Consider the following 21,371-nt stretch of genomic DNA (forward strand, 5'->3'; position numbering starts at 1 on the left):
TTAATAAATTCTGTAGAAGTACTGGTCATTGTTAGTTTATGTTAACTAATATAATAACAACAAATAAAAGGGGTTGTAAAGTGTCATATTCTGTAAAACATTGCCAAATACAGTGTCAATCACAGTTCTGATAGACTTATTTTTTGATAGACAAAAATGTTTTTCTTTGAAAATGTGGCATGTTTTTCTTAAAAATACTAGCTAAATTGACAAAAGTTACCAAAACAAGTTTAACTCTCTAAGTAACACATTGTTATGTTCAGTTCAGTTATTTTTATTATCACCTGCCTCATGTCCTCACTGAACTGTCGCAGACAGTCACACACACTTTGCATACAAGCTGTAATAGCCTCATGTGACATGTAAATGTGTGGGTACAGTGTTGTAACCCTTGGAGATCCAATGCAAATGCTCACTCAAGGCAGTTGTGTTTTCCCAGCAGCTCAAAGCAACTGTAAGGTCTGAGGTCACTGCCAAATTGATCTGCTTTAACCTCACAGACAGTCATGCTTGCATATTAAATGGCTGATCCTTGAACGAGGAGTGATGGTGTAATGATTTTTGAGGCTCTTTCTGCAAGCTATGCAGGATTGTCAGCAGTGTTGATGTTGCAGTGAGATGTGGTCACAGTTCATTTGACCTTGGAACATATGGTCCACTGTGCAACTGGCATCTGTGATGGATCTAGGACAAACTCATGAACCTGAGAAGACACAACTGGGACACTGAGATGAATAGAATAGAATAGAATAGAAAATCCAGTAAACAAGCACATGAGCATGCATAATAAAATGCATAAACATGCATGCAAGAACATGCATAAAATTACTTAATTCTTAAATTAATGTATTCATTTAAAAAGTACAAAGTTTGCTTTGTTAATATATTTTAACAGCTTACAGCAACAGCTGCCAATATTTCACAATATTAAACACAATATTTCAAATTTTCACGAATATTTCACATATTTCATGAAAGGAATGAAAAACAACAACAACAAAATAACAAATATTTGCTTTATTGATGTATTTAAACAAAATGACTATAAGTTATAATATTTCAAGCAAATCTACTCATTTGAAGATATAATATCATTTTTAAAGAAGAGCAGGTAAGTTTTAATTTTCTAGCTCAAAGAGGCTTACAAAAAGGGTTTTGTGATTTGGTCCCATTTACCTTCTTCCCTGCATGCACTGGTGCATGAATAATTATTATGGGTGCATTGTTTGACAAATTAACGCTTTTATTTACACTGTTGTTGATTTAGTTGTCACATTTAGTTTACATTCCACTTGTCAGTTTGATTACTGTCACCCTTGTTGTGTTTCACGTATTAAGTCTGGAGGCCTGATTTGAAATAGATTTAAGTTATTGTATTTTGTTTGTGTGTGTGTTTGATGAGTGTTTATGTGATGTTGTTACTCCATAAACCCTGACATACAAATAAATAGTAGTCAGAAAGATCAAAGACTTTGAAATGGAACAGTTTATTGAATCTTAGCTTGTTAATTGAAAGTTTACAAATGTGTGTTTTGTTTTGTATTGTATTTGATATATCAGGCTTTTATGGCCCACATGAGAATGTGGAGCTTACACTCAGGAAGTAAAAATAAACATTCAAACATACAAACTGAGCAATTATTGTGTTTTTATTGGCAAAAAGTATAATGAAATGTAATGCAATAAAAAATGTTACTCAAAAGCCAGATGTTTATATATATATATATATATATAGTATATATATAATTAATCAATAATTGATCAATTGATCGATTATTGACCAATTATAATATACCTGTAGGCTTTATAGGGTTAAGACATGTAGCATAACTCTCAATGGCATGAGAAAAGATATGATGAAGCACTAAATATTGGATCATTTAAAACCATGTCGCTGTTTGGCTAGAAACAATTTAAGGAATCTTTTGCTTGAAAATATTAAGCTAAACAAGTAACTATTATGGCAGGTTTAAAGTAATTAAGACAGTTTAACATGAGTTCAGCCAAGATATTTACTTAATACAAAAACATAATACAACTAATTTTGACATAGTCAAACCAAAATGTAATTATTCAGACACCAGATATCATTTTTGATATATATGCAGTTGCAATCAAAATTATTGACCTGCAAGACGTTTTGCTGCGGAGAACAAAATTTTATGAAATCAATTCAACAAAGGCATCAGTAAAGTATTAGAGAAAGTTTGTTAATACACTTTTGAGTGATTCTGAGAATGGAACATTGATGAATCATGATAAAATTCAAATTGGCTCTAAACATTCATGTTCAAAATTATTCAACCCCCGTGTGCAGAATATTTTATTCTTTAAAATCACCAATAAGCGCTGTCTGTAAGTGTTCAGAAGCTTCTGTCACCTATCTACTACAGTCTCGGCCCATTCCTCGCTTGAAAAAGCTTCCAGATCACTGATAATCTTTGGTTTTCACATTGCCACTGCTTTCTTCAAATTCAACCAGATATTTGCAATGAGAATTAAGCCTGGAGACTGAACAGGTCACTCAAGTACATTCCAAGACTGATCTCTGAACCAAGCAGAAGTAGATTTTGGATGTGTACTTTGGGATCCACCTCCAAGTTTGATGGTGGAGATGGTGTTCTTCTGTTTATGACCTTTGCCTGTTTTGCAGCAGACATACCGCTAACTGTATGTGTAACAGCTCAAGCTAATTCTGTTTTTAATAGAGTTTCTTAAGGCTTAATTGTGTTTTGAGACTGTTTTATTCCCCACCATGCAAATAAGTGATTTAAAAACAGCAATGTTGAATAGGGGTTGAATAATTATGAAATAGCAGTATAATTAAAAAATCTTATAACTCAAAAATATTACATTATATATTGACAATATCACTTTTAATATGCCAGTGAACTGTTATAGATGCAATTTTTATTTTATCCTGGATCTTCAGAAAAGCTTGTATTTGTAAAGTACTGCAGTCTTTTGATTGCAACTGTATGTATGTATATATATATATATATATATATACACACACACACACACACACACACACACAGATGCTTCACAATGAATTAGAATGTCGTTTATTTATTGCGAGACCCGAAACACCCAATGATCCCAGGATACATCACTGAAGATGTGTCCCAGTGCATCCATGAGATGTTTCTTGCATAGTTAAGGTCTGGCTCAGCCAGTGACCCCTAGGAATAGACTAGGTGACAACCAAGAATAGTTTGGTCGACGACTGGAGAGACAGTTGACGGCACGGAAAGCCGGCACCTGGGTCAGTATGGGTTAGCACCCCAGCCTGAGTCTTTCGCGAGAAAGAACCCAAACAAGCTACGGAAAGCCCTTCAGAAAGATACCCCCAGGAGATCCCGAGAGGGGGGGAGGATGAGATCTCCAATCGGACGGACCAAAGGTTAACAACCCATGCAAACGGACAGACGACGAACGTGACATGCATTTGCGGAAAGCTGTGCAAGGGTCATCGTGGCCTAAGAATCCACCAGGCCAGAATGAAATGTTTGGAGCGGGAGAGTGAGGTGCAACGCACAGGTCCTGAACCTGGTGAGACGCAGGAGGAGCCCGGCCAGGAGGCAACCCACAGAGCCCAGTCCCTCCATGTACCAGAGCCTCCCGATCCCAGCAGAGTAGTTCCGCAGCAGCGGATTAAATGGCCCCCAGCCAGCAAACGGAGTGAGTGGCTGCAGTTTGACGAGGATGTGTCCAAAATCATCCAAGCCACAGCCAAAGGAGATGCTGACAGCCGACTCCAAACGATGACTATCATCATCTTCAGTTATGCCTCAGAAAGATTTGGGCAGGTAGAGAAGGGAAAAACCAAGCCCCCTTCCTACATCATGAACCGCAGGGCCACCAAGATACATCACCTGCGTCAGGAACTTCGTACTCTCAAGAAACAGTACAAGAAAGCTACTGCTGAGGAGAAGCGACCATTAGCAGAGCTGCAAAACATCCTGCGGAAGAAGCTGATGATCCTCCGCAGAGCAGAGTGGCACCGGAGACGGGGAAGAGAGAGAGCCAGGAAGCGAGTGGCCTTCATCGCCAATCCCTTTGGCTTCACAAAACAACTGCTCAGGGACAAGCGCAGTGGCCGGCTTGAGTGTTCTACAGAGGAAGTGAATCGCTTCCTCCAGGATACAGTGAGCGATCCACTTAGAGAGCAAGAGCTGGAGCTCAACAAAGCTCTCATCAGCCCCGGCCCCCCAACAACAGAGTTCAACCTGAGGGAGCCAAGTTTGAAGGATGTTGAGGAGATCATCAAGGCAGCTCGCTCAGCATCTACTCCAGGCCCCAGTGGAGTACCTTATTTGGTCTACAAGCGCTGCCCAGAGCTCCTACGGCACCTGTGGAAGATCTTGAAGGTGATTGGAGGTGGAGGTGGGCTAAGGGAGTGTGGATCCCCAAAGAGAACTCAAAAAACATCAACCAGTTTCGAACCATTTCATTACTGAGTGTTGAAGGAAAGGTGTTTTTCAGCATCGTTTCACGAAGACTGACAGAGTTCCTCCTCAAGAACAATTACATTGATCCCTCAGTGCAGAAGGGGGGATTCCTGGAGCTCCTGGCTGCATGGAACACACTGGTGTTGTTACACAGCTCATCAGAGAGGCCCATGAGAACAGAGGCGACCTAGCTGTCCTGTGGTTGGACCTGGCCAACGCCTATGGGTCCATACCGCACAAACTGGTCGAGCTCGCTCTACACCTCCATCATGTTCCCAGTAAGATCAAGGATCTGATCCTGGATTACTACAATAATTTCAGGATGCGGGTCACTTCAGGGTCAGAAACATCAGACTGGCATCGCATTGGAAAAGGAATAATAACAGGCTGCATCATCTCTGTTATTCTTTTCGCTCTTGCCATGAACATGTTGGTGAAGTCAGCCGAGGTGGAATGTAGGGGACCCCTAACCAAGTCAGGTATACGACAGCCCCCTGTAAGAGCCTATATGGATGACCTGACCATTACAACAACATCAGTCCCAGGGAGCAGGTGGATCCTACAAGGACTTGAGAGACTCATCACCTGGGCAAGGATGAGTTTCAAGCCCTCCAAGTCAAGGTCCATGGTGCTGAAGAGGGGGAAAGTGATTGACAAGTTCCGTTTTTCCATCTCAGGAGCTGTCATACCAACCATCACAGAGCAACCCGTCAAGAGTTTGGGAAGGCTTTTTGACTCCAGCCTAAAAGGCTCTGCCGCCATCCAGAAGTTCAACAAAGAACTTGGAGCTTGGCTCACCAAGGTTGATAAGTCCGGTCTGCCTGGTAGATTTAAAGCCTGGATCTACCAGCATTCCATCCTGCCCCGAGCTCTGTGGCCCCTGCTGGTCTATGCAGTCCCGATGACAACAGTTGAGTCCCTAGAGAGGAAGATCAGTGGCTTTCTTCGGAAGTGGCTAGGGCTTCCACGCAGTCTTACCAGCGCTGCACTGTATGGGACAAGTAACATCCTGCAGCTGCCCTTCAAGGGGCTCACTGAAGAATTTATGGTGGTACGCACCAGAGAAGTCCTACAGTACAGGGATTCCAGAGACTGCAAAGTGTCATCAGCCGGCATTGAGGTGAGGACAGGAAGGAAGTGGAAGGCTGGGAAAGCAGTGGAGGTGGCAGAGTCACGCCTAAGACAAAAGGCATTGGTGGGCACCGTGGCAACAGGCAGAGTGGGCTAGGGCTACATCCCGAAGACTTTGGTCAGCCAGGTCTGTGGCAAGGAAAGACACCATCTACTCCAGGAAGAGGTCCGAGCATGCGTAGAGGAAGAGCGAGTGAGCAGGGTTGTGGGACTCTGGCAGCAGGGAGCATGGACAAGGTGGGAGAGTACACTGCAGCGCAGGATTACCTGGGCAAACATCTTGCAGGCAGATTTCCATCGGGTCCGTTTCCTGGTACAAGCAGTCTACGATGCCCTGCCAAGCCCAGCGAACCTCCATGTCTGGGGGAAGAGTGAAACACCTTTCTGCCTTCTTTGCTCTGGAAGAGGCTCCCTAGAACATCTCCTCAGCAGCTGCCCGAAGGCTCTGGCAGATGGTCGCTATCGCTGGCGCCACGACCAGGTGCTTAAGGCAATTGCTGAGAGTGTAGCCTCAGCCATTAGCACCAGCAAACACCATCATGCTCCAAAGAAGGCAGTCCTCTTCATCAAAGCTGGAGAGAAACCCCTGGCGCGTCCACAATTAACAACAGGCCTCCTCCACAAAGCCTCTGACTGGCAGCTGCAGGTTGACCTTGGAAGACAGCTGAGGTTCCCTCAGCATATTGCAACCACAAGTCTCCGCCCAGACATGATAATTACTTCCGAGGCTTCAAAACATCTGATCATGCTGGAACTTACGGTGCCATGGGAAGAGCGTATTGAGGAAGCCAATGAGAGGAAATGCGCTAAGTACCAGGAACTGGTGGAGGAGTGCAGGGAGAGAGGCTAGAAAATCTTCTATGAGCCTATAGAAGTCGGCTGTAGAGGCTTTGCAGGGCGTTCACTTTGCAAAGTCCTTAGCCGTTTGGGTCTGACAGGGGCGGCCAAGAAGAGGGCCATTCAATCTGCAAGCGAAGCCGCAGAAAAAGCTACAAGGTGGCTTTGGATTAAGAGGGCTGATCCGTGGTCTGCTACTGGGACGCAAGTCGGGGCTTGATCAACCCCGGCTGGGTCGCCTGGGCGAGGGTGTATGATGTTGCGAGACCCGAAACACCCAATGATCCCAGGATACATCACTGAAGATGTGTCCCAGTGCATCCATGAGATGTTTCTTGCATAGACAGAAATGTAATTCAAATTGTGAAACTCGTGTATTAAATAAATTCAGTGCACACAGACTGAAGTAGTTTAAGTCTTTGGTTCGTTTAATTGTGATGATTTTGGCTCACATTTAACAAAAACACATCACCACACAAGTGTGGATATCAAAATACAGTAATCTGTGACATATTATACCCAGAAATTCTTCATCCTAATTTATTAAATACTTTTCTATCAAAGCTATCTGACATTATCAAGATTAAGTTCTTGTCATATTTTATTACCATTTCCTAAACTATAGCAAACTAACTGTGATGATGTGAGAAATGTTGAAGGTGTCTGAATACATTTTTGTTTGACTGTTTAGGATAACCCCTCCAAAAAAGAATTCAATAGCTCCCATTCATCCTACGAGTCTGTTTGAAACTGGACTCAGGCCAGAAGAGCAAAGCAGCAGTTCGCTGGCACCAAGAGATGCCCGGATCATTCATGTCATTTACTGCTGATGCTGAGGCCAAGCGCGCGGCCCCGCCTCGACACGCGAACGCGCCTGCATGCACGCGAAGTCGCGAACAGGAAGCTGCGCGTGCCCGTGAACTGGGGAGCGGATCGCGACGCGTTTAACGTTACGGACCTTTTTTCATCCCTTTGAAGGGATTCACGGTGAAATAACGGGGGCGAACGGAGCAGTCTTGCTCAAACGAGGCAAGATCCAGACCTTATTCTCTGTCTTTTGATTTTCAAGACCCTCTTTTGCGCTCGGTTTTTGGTTTTCGTGTCTAAAGAAGGGCGTGTGGTTTCCCGGAGAGAGAGCTGGTGCATGTTGATTTAAACGGTTCGGATCGTCGCGAGGATGGGCTGCACGTTAAGCACGGAGGACAAGGCGGCGATGGAGAGGAGTAAAATGATCGACAGAAACCTGAGAGACGACGGAGAGAAAGCGGCCAGAGAGGTCAAACTCCTGCTGCTCGGTAAGAGACAATTCAACAATATAGATATGAGAGACCCAAACTGTCCCGTTTCTTTGTTATAACCGCATTACACAGTCACTAAAACTGTATTACGCTGTAGTTACAGTTAAAAAAAGTGACTGGGAGTTTGGTTGTGTAGTAACGGTTACTCTTTTGATGTCCACCCTTTAGGCTACTCAACCCTTGATAGTATACTATATGGTTTTATTATGTTTATATTGCTTTATATGTTTTATAACCGTCAAAATAGTCAACGGTTTACTTTGTTCAGAATTATTTTAAATGATTAATAACAAAACATTTGGACTGAAGGCGTTATTGATCGTCCCAAATAGGCTAAATGGCCACAAAGTAACAGAGCTGTCATAGAAAACTGTCGCAATGCACTCAAAACAGATCCATACACACACCACGGGATGCACGGGAAGCTAAAAGCACAGCTTTGAATGGACGGAAATGCATTTTTTGAAGAGTCCTGTGATGATGGTGTATATGTGGGAGGGGTCTGACAATGGCGACCTGTTGCTTCATTCTGCTCTTATTGTGAAATCATGGTAGATTTGATCATGATGTCTCATGCATCTGCGAGTTTCCTGAAATGTCACAAAGTGTGTTTAAATCAGCACATGTGTAACAATTTAAACCTGTCTTACTTTAAGTCCAATTGTTACCAAATAGTTATTTTTTTTTGGGGGGGGTAATCTTGATATAAACAGTTTAATCACAATCAATTCAATAAAGGATGTGCAAACCATAATACTTTTGATGATCAAAGCATGTATTACTTAACATATATTCTTCCAGAAACATTGTTAAACCTTACAGCCCAATAAGCACTACAATGAGAGCTACATGATTGATCTGAATCCAAAAAGGCATATCAGTCCAAGAGTCTTATCAAGGTGCAGATATCCAAATACCATCAATCAGAGTCCACAACAAAGAAATAGTCCAAAAATTATATTATAATCCCCACAAAAAGGAAGGAGTAAAAGAGGACAAAAAAAACTGGTTCAGTCTCACCCACGTTCTCTTCTTAAGGATCTCTAGACCCCACCTGCAAGGCTCCAGGAAAAGGGAAAAATAATCCACAAATGATCCCATTCCGAGAAAACATCCTTGTTCATTGAGATTTAGACCTCAATTCCTCAATCCAAGTATTCCTCCAAACACTGACCTGATATATCTTAAAGCCATTGGCGCTGGCCCTCGTCAGAGCAAGCCGCTTTCCAGCATGTTTGTTTGTCAGCCTCTCCAAGCTCCCTCTCTCACTCCATGTGCCATCACCCCTTAAAAAACCCAAAATGGCCACCCCTTTTCTTCCTTCATATTCCAACTCAATATATCACCTTCTCCCATCCACAAAAAAATAATATAGACACATGTAAATAACCTTAACAAAACAAAACAATTATCCATGCATTATTAGAAATGTTTGAATTAATTTAAACATCTGAAATTGACCTTATTCCTTTATTTTGTGGCGGTGTCACACATGTAAATGTGATAGATTAAATAAACATTTGAGATTAACAGCATCTATCATGGTTCATGACAGATGAAGGCAAGTCTTTTGTTTAAATGTGGTGTATTTGTGAGCGACTTCTGGACTCATGTAGCAAACCCTAATCCATACCCAGAGTTAACCAGTCCCCTTAAATCTAACCGTGTATCCCAACTAATTCCAAACTCTACCCATAGAGTGACCATATGCGCCGTTCATACGGTACACGTCCCAGCCAGGATTTTAATAATGCCTAAAACATCCAGAGCAGTTTGACCAATAACATGCAGGCATTTTACATAATCGACCAATCGTGGGGCTGCGTGTGAGAAGGTGAGATCTAGAGGGAACGATCAAAGCGATGCAAATATGCGCACGTGTTTGTTTGTTCGATTGACTTGAAGAATGGCTGCACATAAATCCCCCCCCAAAAAACAAAGCGCGCCACAATGCTTCAAGTCAAACGAACAAACAAACACGTGAAAGCGATTCGAATGCATAAGGAGCCGTCTGCTCTGCTTTAAGTTAGAAAAGTGGAATTTGAAAATGTAGCTGTAACTGGTACACATTTTTTTAATAAAATATATAATTTTTCTAAACTACTCACAAAAAAAGTCTTGGTAGTCTGTGTCTGTAACAATCCAACCCTAATCCTGACCTATAAATACTAACACCAGCCCTCATTTATTAATAAGCTGTTTACTGTTATGGGCAGTTTTTTAGTTTTCTGCTATAAAATATTAATTTTTTGAAAGGCCTTTTTATGAATCAGGGATAAAATAGCAGTATGGTTTATGACAGTCAGGCTAGCATAATAGAAACAATTGAATTAAATGAAACATTTATCTGTTTTCATCTCTTTGTACAATACACATAATTCAGCAAATAGTAGTGTGATGTATTTGAGGGCTACAAGATAATAGTTTTCTATTCTTGAGTGAGCGTGAAAAGGCAAAATAGATGGCTAGATATCACACAGACGCCAGACAACAGATACATCATTTGCATTTTTCACAGTGTGTGTTTGTTGCATTCATCTGTAATTTAATGTCTGAAGTCATCCTGACCTCAATACACACCGTTTCCACCGAGATGTTAGCGAGATGGTATCTCAAAAGCTGTCACTCATCTCCAGGCAACACGCAGACGCACACAGACACACACAAACTCAATGTGTTCAAATTACCCATAACAGTGGCACCAATGGAGTCTGGTGAAAGGAAGGAACCAACACACACACACACACACACACACACACACTCTCTCTCTCTATCTCTCAGAGCATTAAATATGGAGAGCCTGTTTGGTTTGCAGAAATGACCAGCACATGGAGGGTTCGATGACTTCATGTGTTTGTCTCAAACACAACCGTACCAGGCACAGGGTCGTAGTGAAGCCTGTGAATATCTCGCTAGGGTTCATTGACACCTGACGTGGTTTAGCAGCCAGAACACTAACACGATGAAGCAATCGCTAAACGTGCCGAATGTTTGGCCGTAAAATGCTGTAATATGAGCGTTTCAGTAATCGGTTCAACTGTGATACAATCCAATAATATTGTAAATCTAATCCATTAGAAAAAAAGAGCCGTTTTATATTTTTTTCATTCATAGCAAGATATGAGATTTTTATGCCGTTAATCTTGTAGATTTATATGAAAGTAATTCATCATACATACACTGCACATTTGCACAAGATTTGCGGTGAAGCGAATATGATTTTCTTTTAGAGTCAATAATCATCTCTAGATAAGATGGTCACTGGTGAATATATTGTAGATTATGTAGCTCTTTGGAATATTTGATTCTGATTGGTCAGTGTTTGCATTCTTTGGTGGAATATTTTAAATATTCTTTCTCACATAATAAAAAATAGCTAAAATATAATTAAATTGGTAACACTTTAGAATAGGGACCAGTTTGCACTATTAACTACTGTAGTTGCTTATTAGCATGCCTATTATGAACATATTAGCTGTATATTAGTACTTATAAAGCACATATTCTGCATGATCATATTCTACATCCCTAATCCTATCCAATATTTAAACTTAACAACTACCTTACTAACTATTAATAAGTAGTAGAGCTGAAACAACGAATCGATTTAATCGATTAAAATCGATTATTAAAATAGTTGTCAACTAATTTAGTCATCGATTCGTTGCTAAATAACTTATTCGCCGTAAGCGGCTCATTTCGTGCATATTTCAAATCTGCGGTGACCAAAGTGTGGCAGTAATGAGCCACCGGAGGTTTTACTCAGCCAGTATTCTTTATTTCAAGGATGTGCCATCTCATTTTCGAGGGGGTCCTAACAATAATGATAAACAATACAAAATAATAATAAAGAGTAAGTATTAAAGATAATTCCAAACTCATAAACACAGTACAACAGGAGAAGTAGCGAATAGCTAATAGCTGGCCTTGTTTTATGTCACGTGCTTCCCGAGCAGCGTCTCTGCAGCCATAGACATCATATGATGTCTATGTCTGCAGCATTCAGCGTGATGTGGGAGTACTTTACATTGAGCCTTTAAAAAAGAAGAGTAACCTGTAAACTCTGCACTACAGCACTGTTTAAGGGGACGTTCACATATCGCGTCTTTTGCGCGCTCAAGTTCATTATTTTCAACACCGCACCGCATCGAGTTAAAAACATTTAAACTTTTCAGAATGCTGCAACCGCACCGCGGGTCATGTAACAAGAACTAACCAATCAGCTTCATCCTTTCCAGTAACAACGTTAAAAGCTAAGTCAAGATGAAAGGAACAGCTGATCATAGTTGTATATGGATTTCCATTTTGAAATAAATTTAGTAGCAGAGCTACTGCAAGCGATTTTTTTGAGCTGCAAATCCATTTATCCTTTGCTGAAATTTCCGCGTCTTCAAGGAGAGAGCACGTCATGGTTGCTTAGCAAAGGCAGACGCCTCAGGGGCGCTTCTGCGCGAGCGCTTTGGAAAGAAGGAGAAAGCGGTGTGCCTAGCGTTTTCCACGCGTTTTTAGGCGCGATTTGTGAACGGCCCCTAAGACTTTTATTTGTGCAGATTCTCCAGTACAATGTTGTTTGCAAATGTTTAGTCGTTAAAGCTGATAACATTGCTTTTTAACAGTTAACATTTAAAGCTTTACAAACATGTTCTGTGATCAGTTTGTCGTTTACCAGTTCAAAATTCAGTCGTGCAGCCTAATTATGACTGAATGAGAGAGGTAAATGTAGATATTTGAAATGCACTTTTTTTTTCTAAGTATTCACTGCTCTTTTTCACACAGCAGGTTTTTTGTGTGTGTCCTATTTTTTTTTCTGGACAACCTTCTGATGGATTTTACTTTAAATTGTGAGTTCCATTCAGGTTTCATGCCATTGGCACTTTTTTTGAAGGATTGTTTACAATTTCACAGCAAAAGCTATAAAGCTGTTTCCCAGTAAATAATAAAATACAATGCACTGCAATTTTATTCTGTTTTATCCTTATTCTTCGTGAAAATATGTTCTGAAAGATTCCTTAATAAGCTTTGTTCAGGATGTTAAACTACTTTAGGAGCTCTAAGGACTGCCATGGTGAAAACATTATTTGAAATCTCCTTGTGAAATTTGCTAGAGTATGGGTCAGTGTTCTGATTGCAGAAGAGTTCGACAAAGGATTACTAACACAATAAAACAACTCCAGGTATATTTTTGATGAGGATATGACAGTGCAAAATGGTTAAAATCTCTTAAATCTATGCTGATTGATAAAGACCATTAATTAATAATTTACTTGTGGAAAAAATGGGAAAAACAAAAATATAAGTACATAAACCGATTAATCGATTAATCGTAAAAATAATCGACAGATTAATCGATTATCAAAATAATCGTTAGTTGCAAGCCTAATAAGTAGCTAATAGTGTTGTCAAAAGACCCGGTACTTCGGTACCAAGTCGGTACTAAAAAAATGTAAATGTGACGGTACCAGGTTTCTTTAAGTACCGGTAGTACCGAGGTCCCGTTCAAACCCGGTTCAGCGCTATGATTTCCGCGAAGCAGAAAACGAAGACGGAATCTCAAAATCCAGTCATGAAAATGAAACTTACATTTTAATATGGACAGTCATGGAATTTGTCAAAGTTAGCATAAATTAATCAAATCAAATCTCCATATGGACCAGTATCTTTAAATGTTAAGCCGCAAATGTTGCTTGAAATATGAATCCGTGTTCTGCGCGTCTCTGTGTGAATTAATGAATGACAGAGACGTGCGGGTTTGTTTACTACATAGACTGAAGCGCATGATGCTTGCATTAATTTCAGCATCTGAGCTTCAGAGTTCTCTCTCCATCAAGCGATCTTTTCAGTTTCTCACACATGCAAAAGAGAGAGAGAGCGAGAGTCTTACCACGCTGAATTGACACGCTATATGTAAACTATTCTTTATTGTCTTTTCCTGTAATGGAGTTCATTTAGAATTATTCATATTCATTTTTGAACAAGCAGAAGACATACCGGTTTCTCCGGTAGTAGGCGGAGCTAATGCGCAAATGGCAATTTCATTGGCTGGCGCTGATTTAGTACCTTCCCTGTTTTGATTTCAGCAAATCAGTTTGACCGAACGCAGACAACGTGATTAATATTCATGAACCCAGCAGCTCATCAATTCATAGTGCATTGGATATACATTAGTATGATAGTAGAGTTAGTAGTAGTATTATCTTTTAATAATAATTAATATGAATAATAATTAATATGATCTATTACTATTTTTTTTACAGAAACCATCAATGACCAAAAATATCTTAAGCATCACCACCAGTTTTAAGTTCAGTTAAAATGACAAATATGCATTCATTAGGCCTAAAAGTTAATTTTTACATAAAGGCATTGTGCTAGAAATATTACTATTATTTAGTATAATGTATGTGATACTGCTACTACTGTTGAAAAAATTTATAAAACTTAATTTTTTTTAAGAAATAAATCACAATATTTCTTACATGTTTTAATTTTAATAGAAAATCCCCTTTATTTACCAGAAATAAAATGTGTTTAAATTTCATAAATTAAAAGACAAATTAAATTGAATTGGTGAAACTTGTTTACTTGTTATTTTTAGTGCTAAAAAGTTTTTTTTTAATTAGCATATTTTTGGGTTTTGCTTTGGTTCCGAAATTGGTACCGAGAACCGTGGATTTTCACTGGTATCGGTACCGAATACTGAAATTTTAGTACCGTGACAACACTAGTAGCTAATTAGTTTATTGAGGCAAAAGTCAGAGTTAACGGTTTGCTTAGTGAGAATTTAAACTTAAAATAAAGTGACACTGTTAAATTTTATATATATATTAGGGCTGGACGATTAATCGAAAATTAATCAAAACCGAAATTCAGAACCTCTAACCGACGTAATTTTCCCATGTCGGTTATTTCGGTTTTTTAATCCTGTTAATACTTCCACTTAAAAGCATACTACTGCGTGTGTAGCCACATGACTCTGCCCCGTCCAGTCAGTGGCATAAAAACAAAACACGGAGGTGAACGCTGGTTCAACACATAGTGATGGTATGCGTGCGTGAGCCTTGCGTCTTCACTAAACTTTGTCAGTTGTATTTGCTTTATGGTTTGGACATTCCAGTGATTAGACGATTGGATGGGTATTATTATATCGAGCTCCCATGTTCGCGCAGCTGCATTGAGGCACGAACACTCATATAAACAGTAGCTATGAAGATCGCGGACACAGAGGAACGCAGAAACTAGTTGTCAGCGCTGTCCTGTGATTTATCACTAAAGTAGCTTAGAATCTCAAAACTTATAGCATATTTTTCTACTTTGAAGGAGCTAGGCTATTTACAACACAGCTTCACAATAATATAGAGACGGTATGATTAATTCACACACGCAATCACTCATACTGGTACTGTGTTAATTATCTATTACACGAGCAATAACCTGTAAGAAATGTTACGAGCATAGATAAAATAACTGCTGATAGTGAGCTATGATGTCAGATCGCTCTTTCAATAGGAAAAATATCCCACCTTTAATAGTTAATCATATTTACAGTACAAACCTTGTTAGTGAACTATGAGCAGACATCTGACAGGCCACCCCATAAAGAAGCATTTATTTTAGCCGCGAAATCAAGGATGCGACGCGTCTGGTCTAGCATCGCGTCTGTTTCCAGCCTCTCGTGCACGCGCTCTCGCTACACAGGTTTGTTGAATCCATGTTGAAAGTTACACTACAACTTACTGACTGTGTATTATGTAATCACTCAACGAGTGTTTCAACCGCGGAAAGACAGCAGCTAGAAGATATTAACAGCAGAAAATCCACTCACTAGTGTCCATAAACTAGTGAGAAAATGTAATGCAAAAATTACATTTATATATTTACTCATAATGCTTTTTATTATTATTATTATTATTATTATTATAATTAATAAAAATGTATATATATAACGTTGAAAATGGTCTAATATAAATTTGTATACAAAACAATTGTTAGGGTTCCCTGTAAAGCTTAGTTTAGAACAATTTAGAAAAAATAGTGTACGTTACCAGTCAAAAACGTTTTAATGTTTTTTCTTTTTTTTTTTAAGAATTCTCTTCTGCTCACCAAGCCTGCATTTATTTGATCCAAAATAAGGCAAAAGCAGTAATATTGTGAAATGTTTACTATTTAAAATAACTTTCTATTTGAATATTTATAATTTATCAAATAATTTGTAATTTATTCCTGCGATTTTTAAAACAGAATTTTTGCGTCATTACTCCAATCACATGATCCTTCAGAAATCGTGCTAATATTCAAATTTGCTGCTCAGAAAAGTAATTTTAATTATTATCATGTTGAAAACAGCTGAGTATAATTATTTCAGGTTTCATTGATGAACTGAAAGTTCAGAAGAGCAGCATTTATCTGAAATAGAAATCTTTTGTAACATTATAAATGTCTTTATCATCACTTTTGATCAATTTAAAACATCTTTGTTAAATACAATTATTTATATAATTCCCATTTTTTAATACCAGGTTGGAGTCATACACTGATTTTCTGTCATGGACCTCCTGAATTAGCCTTGGCCACCCCATGTATAAAACTCTAGCTCCGCCACTGACTATGAGGGCAAAAAAATAAATAAAACAGAAACAAAATAATCGTTTATTAATCGTAATCGAGGTAAAATGTTCAATTAATCGAGGTTTTGATTTTAGGCAATAATCGTCCAGCCCTAATATATATATATATACATATACATATATGTAATGAGCATGGCAACACATTTTCAGTTGGTTATCACAAAATATGCAAATAAAATGTTTTGCAATATTAATAGGTGGACTGTTTATTATAATTTATTTGTAAAATTATAATATATAGGTTGAATTATATAATCTGGTGATTAGTGATGATCAGTTTATTTAGGCAGTGTTTTCTCAAAATGTACTCAAAATATTTGAAAAAAACACACATTATCCTATTTAAAAAACAAAGGTTAGTCCATTAACAAGGCTGGATGTTTACAGAAAATTGTTAATACTGTTCAGAAGCCAAGTGAGTACAGCTTTTGGGGGATGAGTTTGGCTGAAAAGATCAAATTAGCCAAATGCTGAACGATTCTTTTTTTTTTTGGCTGATATATATCAGTCTATCACCAATCTCCAGTGATTTTTTTCCAGTTGGTATTTGGGTTGATTTTCATTAGATGTTGTTTTTGCAGCTTTTGGCAGGAAATGGCTAGTGTTTGCGCACCATAGAGATCGGGGTGGGGTGAGTTGCGGATCATAACCTGGAGCTTGTGTGTGTGTGATAACACTAGCTGATTGCTGGACGGCTGGTCTCACGGAGGTGTGTGTGTGTGTGTGTGGTGTTTGGAGCTACGGAGGTGAAAACAAACTGAATGGGCCTAATGTAGCAGAACTAATGTCTAAACCATGTAAACCTCAGACCATCTCTCTCTTGATCACACACACACTGCAGTGATGCATCACTATACCCTTAAATATCTCCTTTAATGAAGAGCCTATCAGTCATGGAAAAGCTGCTGCAGCTTGGTAATTTTGCAAAGTTAGTGTATAGTGTTACTAACTGTTATAGAGCAGTTATAGAGTATGTGTGGGTGAGTGAAAATATAGATTGTTTTTGGCACGTCACGGTTTCAGGGACTTTAAGAGGCTTTGATGTGCATACCGTTCAAATTCCAATGATGTCATCGGAGGGAAAGTTCAGAGGTCAGTTCAATAAATTAACGTCACAAAGCACGTCAACACTACAACATATGAGTGTTTTGCACTATTTTAACGCTTTTTAAAGTCAGCACAGTATCAAAGTCAACCCTATGATTACTTTATTTGTTCCATCAAACACAAAAGGAAATGTTTGAAAAGAAATGTCAGTGACAGGGCATCGGTAACCAATTAATTCTGCATTTATTTTCTTCCAAAAAATTAAAGTAAATGATAACTATCTTTCTTTCTGCCTGACATTTAATTTTGTGTTCACTTTTTCTGATTTTCTTAGGGCTAAAAATATAAGCATATTTGTTTGACCATTGTTCACTGATTGACACCTAACTGATGGTGTGATTGATTGCACCTAACATGATTAATTACAGAAAACTGTGATTAGTTATGTCAAAGTTTTAGTTTATTTACTTCCCATTTATGCATTCTATCTAAGCTACTGTCATGTAGTCTTTGTTAAATCGCTTTTAAGTAAAAAGAAAATTCTCTTTGAAAAAAGCCAAAGAATTCCTGTGAGCATCTGCTGTTTGATGAGTCAGTGTGTTTTGTGAGATGTGAATTCAGTAGAAGATGTTTTGGGAATACCAAATAAGATTGTTAATCCTCATTAGGTGTTTACGTGCTCAAATTAGTGTGCGCGTCATGATTTTATTGGGGTCCAAAAGAACAAGCTTTTTATCTCGGGTCGTCTAAGAAACTCTGTCTCAGAAATGCGTGTGTATGCATCAGCGTAGCTCTGTCTTTCTCGCTCTCGTTCCCCTGGATGGGTAGATTTATAAGTCCCTTCCGGGCTACAGGCCTCCGTTGTGAGACATAATTAAAATAATGTGTCCTCTCTATTGCTGTTCTCTTCCTTCTGAAGCAGGACTCTCCAATAGGGCTGTAGCTATCGAATATTTTAGTAATCGAGTATTCTACCAAAAATTCCATCGATTAATCGAGTAATCGGATACAATGTGTTTTTGCTTAATTAAAATGCAATATTAATTATGCAAGAGAAAATAAGACTCCTGGGTCTCTTAAAATGAAAGTTTTCTTTTTTTAGAATTTTTTTTTTGTATTTTTTAAATGCATAGAATGCAATGCATACATCAACGATAAACATTTAATTATTATCCATTGTTTCTCTGTCTGTACTTGTACTGTGAACAATGACAATAAAGTTGACAGATGAATTAAGTGCATTTAAGTGCCATTCAGTTGGGGTTTTAAATAAAGCATTTTCTGAGATGCACATTAAACACATAAAACATTAATTAAATTTATCTTTTAATTATTGAAAATTAACTTAACTTTTTGGTAAACAAAGGGGATTTACTATTAAAAATAAAACATGGAAGAAATGTTGTGTGATTAAACCTTTTTTTTTTAGTAGTAGGCTATGTACATTCTGCTGAACAGTAGTCTTTAACTGGATTTTTATTTTGAAGGGTTGACGTACCTTTACAGTTCTGTGTCTGTGATGTGACGCTAGTTTTACTCAAATCAAACGGTCAAATGTTCATGAAGTGACTGTCAGAGAAGTTCTGGAGATGTTGTTCATGTGTTCACGTCTTATTTAGTGAGACATCAGATGCTGAAATTACTGCGAGCGTCACGCGCGCTTCAGTGTGTGTGATAAAGTCGTGCTTCTGCTCCATTCATTAACGGAGACACGCGGAACATGCAGGATTCATATTTAAATAGACTGTTCCGGCTTAATATTTACAGATATTAGTCCATATCGTGATTTGATGTAAGTGCAATGCGTTAAACTGTAAATTCCGTTTTTATGACTGGATTCCGCGATTCCCTCCGCGTTTTCTGCATCGCGGTAATCACAGGGCCCTAGTTGTGGTATGCCAGCTCTATCTTGCAATGGACACACGCCACGACGTTCTCTTTACGTTTGCCCGCGCCCTCAAATCAAAACACTGCTTACTCCTTGCAGTAAACGATTTCGGACTCAGTGCTTGTGTCTCCTTCTGCTTTGTGGGTGATGTAAACGCGTTGTGTCACATTAAAAAAATCATTGCAAAAGAACCTGACGTGAGATTTACAATAAATTAAAAGAGGCTTCGAGGCAGAGGAATTTGCCTCGATCATTTTTTGTAATCGAGTTACTCGATTTACTCGAGGAATCGTTTCAGCCCTACTCTCTAAATACAGGTGTCTGCTCATCTACGTCCCTGCCAGTTCAAATGTTTACACTGAGCTGTTACCGAAAGCAACAGAGTAGCTACAGTAGGTTGTGCTTTGGGATTTAAAGTAGAAGTATCATTTTTTCCCATTTAAATATTGTTTTTATTTTTATCCAAGTCAGCTGTTTGTATGTTGACTTGTAAAGAATGTAAGCACCATGGCTCTGTAGTGCTTTTTAAAATATCGCTCTGTTTGTTTAAGCAGTAAACTTATGATTTAACCAATGGTGTGAGTTTAGGGTGGAGCTATCTGTTTTTCAACCAATGGTAGACGAGGTGCTGGTTAGAATTTTGTTCTATTGGCCTGCCAGTGTTTTCACAAATGCTAAATTAAGAATCGCTAAATTAAGACAGTTCCATCAACCTAACCAAAATGTAAAAAAAGTCTTGTGAATTTTGGCAATTCTGTTTTAATACACAAGCCGTCTTTACAAAATTGCCAGTGAAAATTCTGGCTTGAAATGCTAACAGATCTCACCTGCAAAAACAAGATGTGAAAAGTAAATGTATCTGCATGTAAGGTTGATTAGATGGGCTTGAAGTGTGTAATGTAATATGGAGCGTGTGTTTGCTGTAATCTAATAAGACCGGGCAGTGCGACAAAGCATTGCATTAGAGTTGTCACATGGCGTCAGTGTGTTGGGACACGTTGGAGTTGTGTTTCACTGATAGAGCAGTGATGCAAGTCTGTTATCGATTGCTAACTGTACAAAAATGGGGAGAGGGATCCTGGGAGGTCCAGCAAGAAGTAGTCATTATGTCAGCGGTCCCCCCTCAAAATGAATATTCTGTCATCGTTTACTCACCCACATGTTGTTCTAAACCTGTATGAGTTTCTTTCTTCTGTTGCACACAAAACAAGAAGAATGCTGGTAACCAAACAGTTGCTGGTAGCCACTGACTTCAATAGTATGGAAAACCAACAGCAACTGTGTGGTTACCAGCATTCTTCAAAACATCTTGTTTTGTGTTCAACATAAGACATTAAAAAAAAAAAAAAAACATGAAGGTGATTAAATGTTGCTAGAATTTTCATTTAAGGAAAGTTTGTGAATGGAATATGGCAATTATGAAGGGTGACGAACTTGAGGCACATGCTGCTATCAGTTATTGAGATTAAACTATTCATAAAATATTTGATTAGTAGACTAATCAAAGGAAAAATACTGAGTGGCTTACATAATCACATAGGAGCTGAAAAGAACAGATGTACTTTAATGATGCTTGAGGTGAAATGCAGTGTATGCATAATAAAGAAGTAGGAGAATAGATAATATTTTTCTTCCTGCAAAAGGCGGCAAACAAGCATAACAAGGTGTTATGTTGTTGTTCTAAATAAAACTATGAAATCCAGTCTTAATCATTACCTGCACATATTTTATTGGCAATATTTTACATACAGTTACATAAACTGAATTAGCACAAATCTCTAAACATACTTATTAACATATTGGCAGGTTATTAGTACTTATAAAGCAGATATTCTGCATGACCATATTCTACATCCCTAATCGTAACCAATACCTAAACTTAACAACTACTTTACTAACTATTAATAAAAAGCAAATTTGGAGATTTTTTGAGGCAAAAGTTGTAGTTAATGGTTTGTTAATAGTGTGAATTGGACCTTAAAATGAATTTTGACTAAAATGAATTGTTACTTTACTTTATACATTGGCAAATCACAATTTTTTTCTTTTTTTAAAGTAGCTGTAAAGCAAATCATGTCAGGTGCTTCTGGGTAAG

At 38.6% G+C, this 21,371-nt stretch overlaps 1 protein-coding gene, 1 long non-coding RNA gene and 1 pseudogene across 2 annotated transcripts in view; 2 read left to right on the top strand and 1 right to left on the bottom strand.

The window, feature by feature from the left end:
• Positions 1-3,764: 3,764 nt before the first annotated feature.
• LOC132106301 (uncharacterized) lies at positions 3,765-6,676 on the top strand (annotated as a pseudogene).
• Positions 6,677-7,308: 632 nt separating this feature from the next.
• LOC132105879 (guanine nucleotide-binding protein G(i) subunit alpha-1-like) overlaps positions 7,309-21,371 on the top strand; it is a 28,753-nt gene continuing 14,690 nt past the window's right edge. The window contains exon 1 of the mRNA XM_059511361.1: positions 7,309-7,714. Within this exon, the coding sequence (XP_059367344.1) occupies positions 7,597-7,714 (118 nt within the window). The 5' untranslated portion in view covers positions 7,309-7,596. The remainder of the gene's footprint in view (positions 7,715-21,371) is intronic.
• LOC132105881 (uncharacterized) lies at positions 8,413-9,042 on the bottom strand. The gene is made up of 2 exons (XR_009424005.1): positions 9,002-9,042; positions 8,413-8,966 (listed from the first exon to the last, which is right to left on the bottom strand). It is a non-coding gene; the product is annotated as an uncharacterized LOC132105881 (long non-coding RNA).

The sequence above is a fragment of the Carassius carassius genome, chromosome 26, assembly GCF_963082965.1.
Source record: "Carassius carassius chromosome 26, fCarCar2.1, whole genome shotgun sequence".
Lineage (NCBI taxonomy): Eukaryota > Metazoa > Chordata > Actinopteri > Cypriniformes > Cyprinidae > Carassius > Carassius carassius.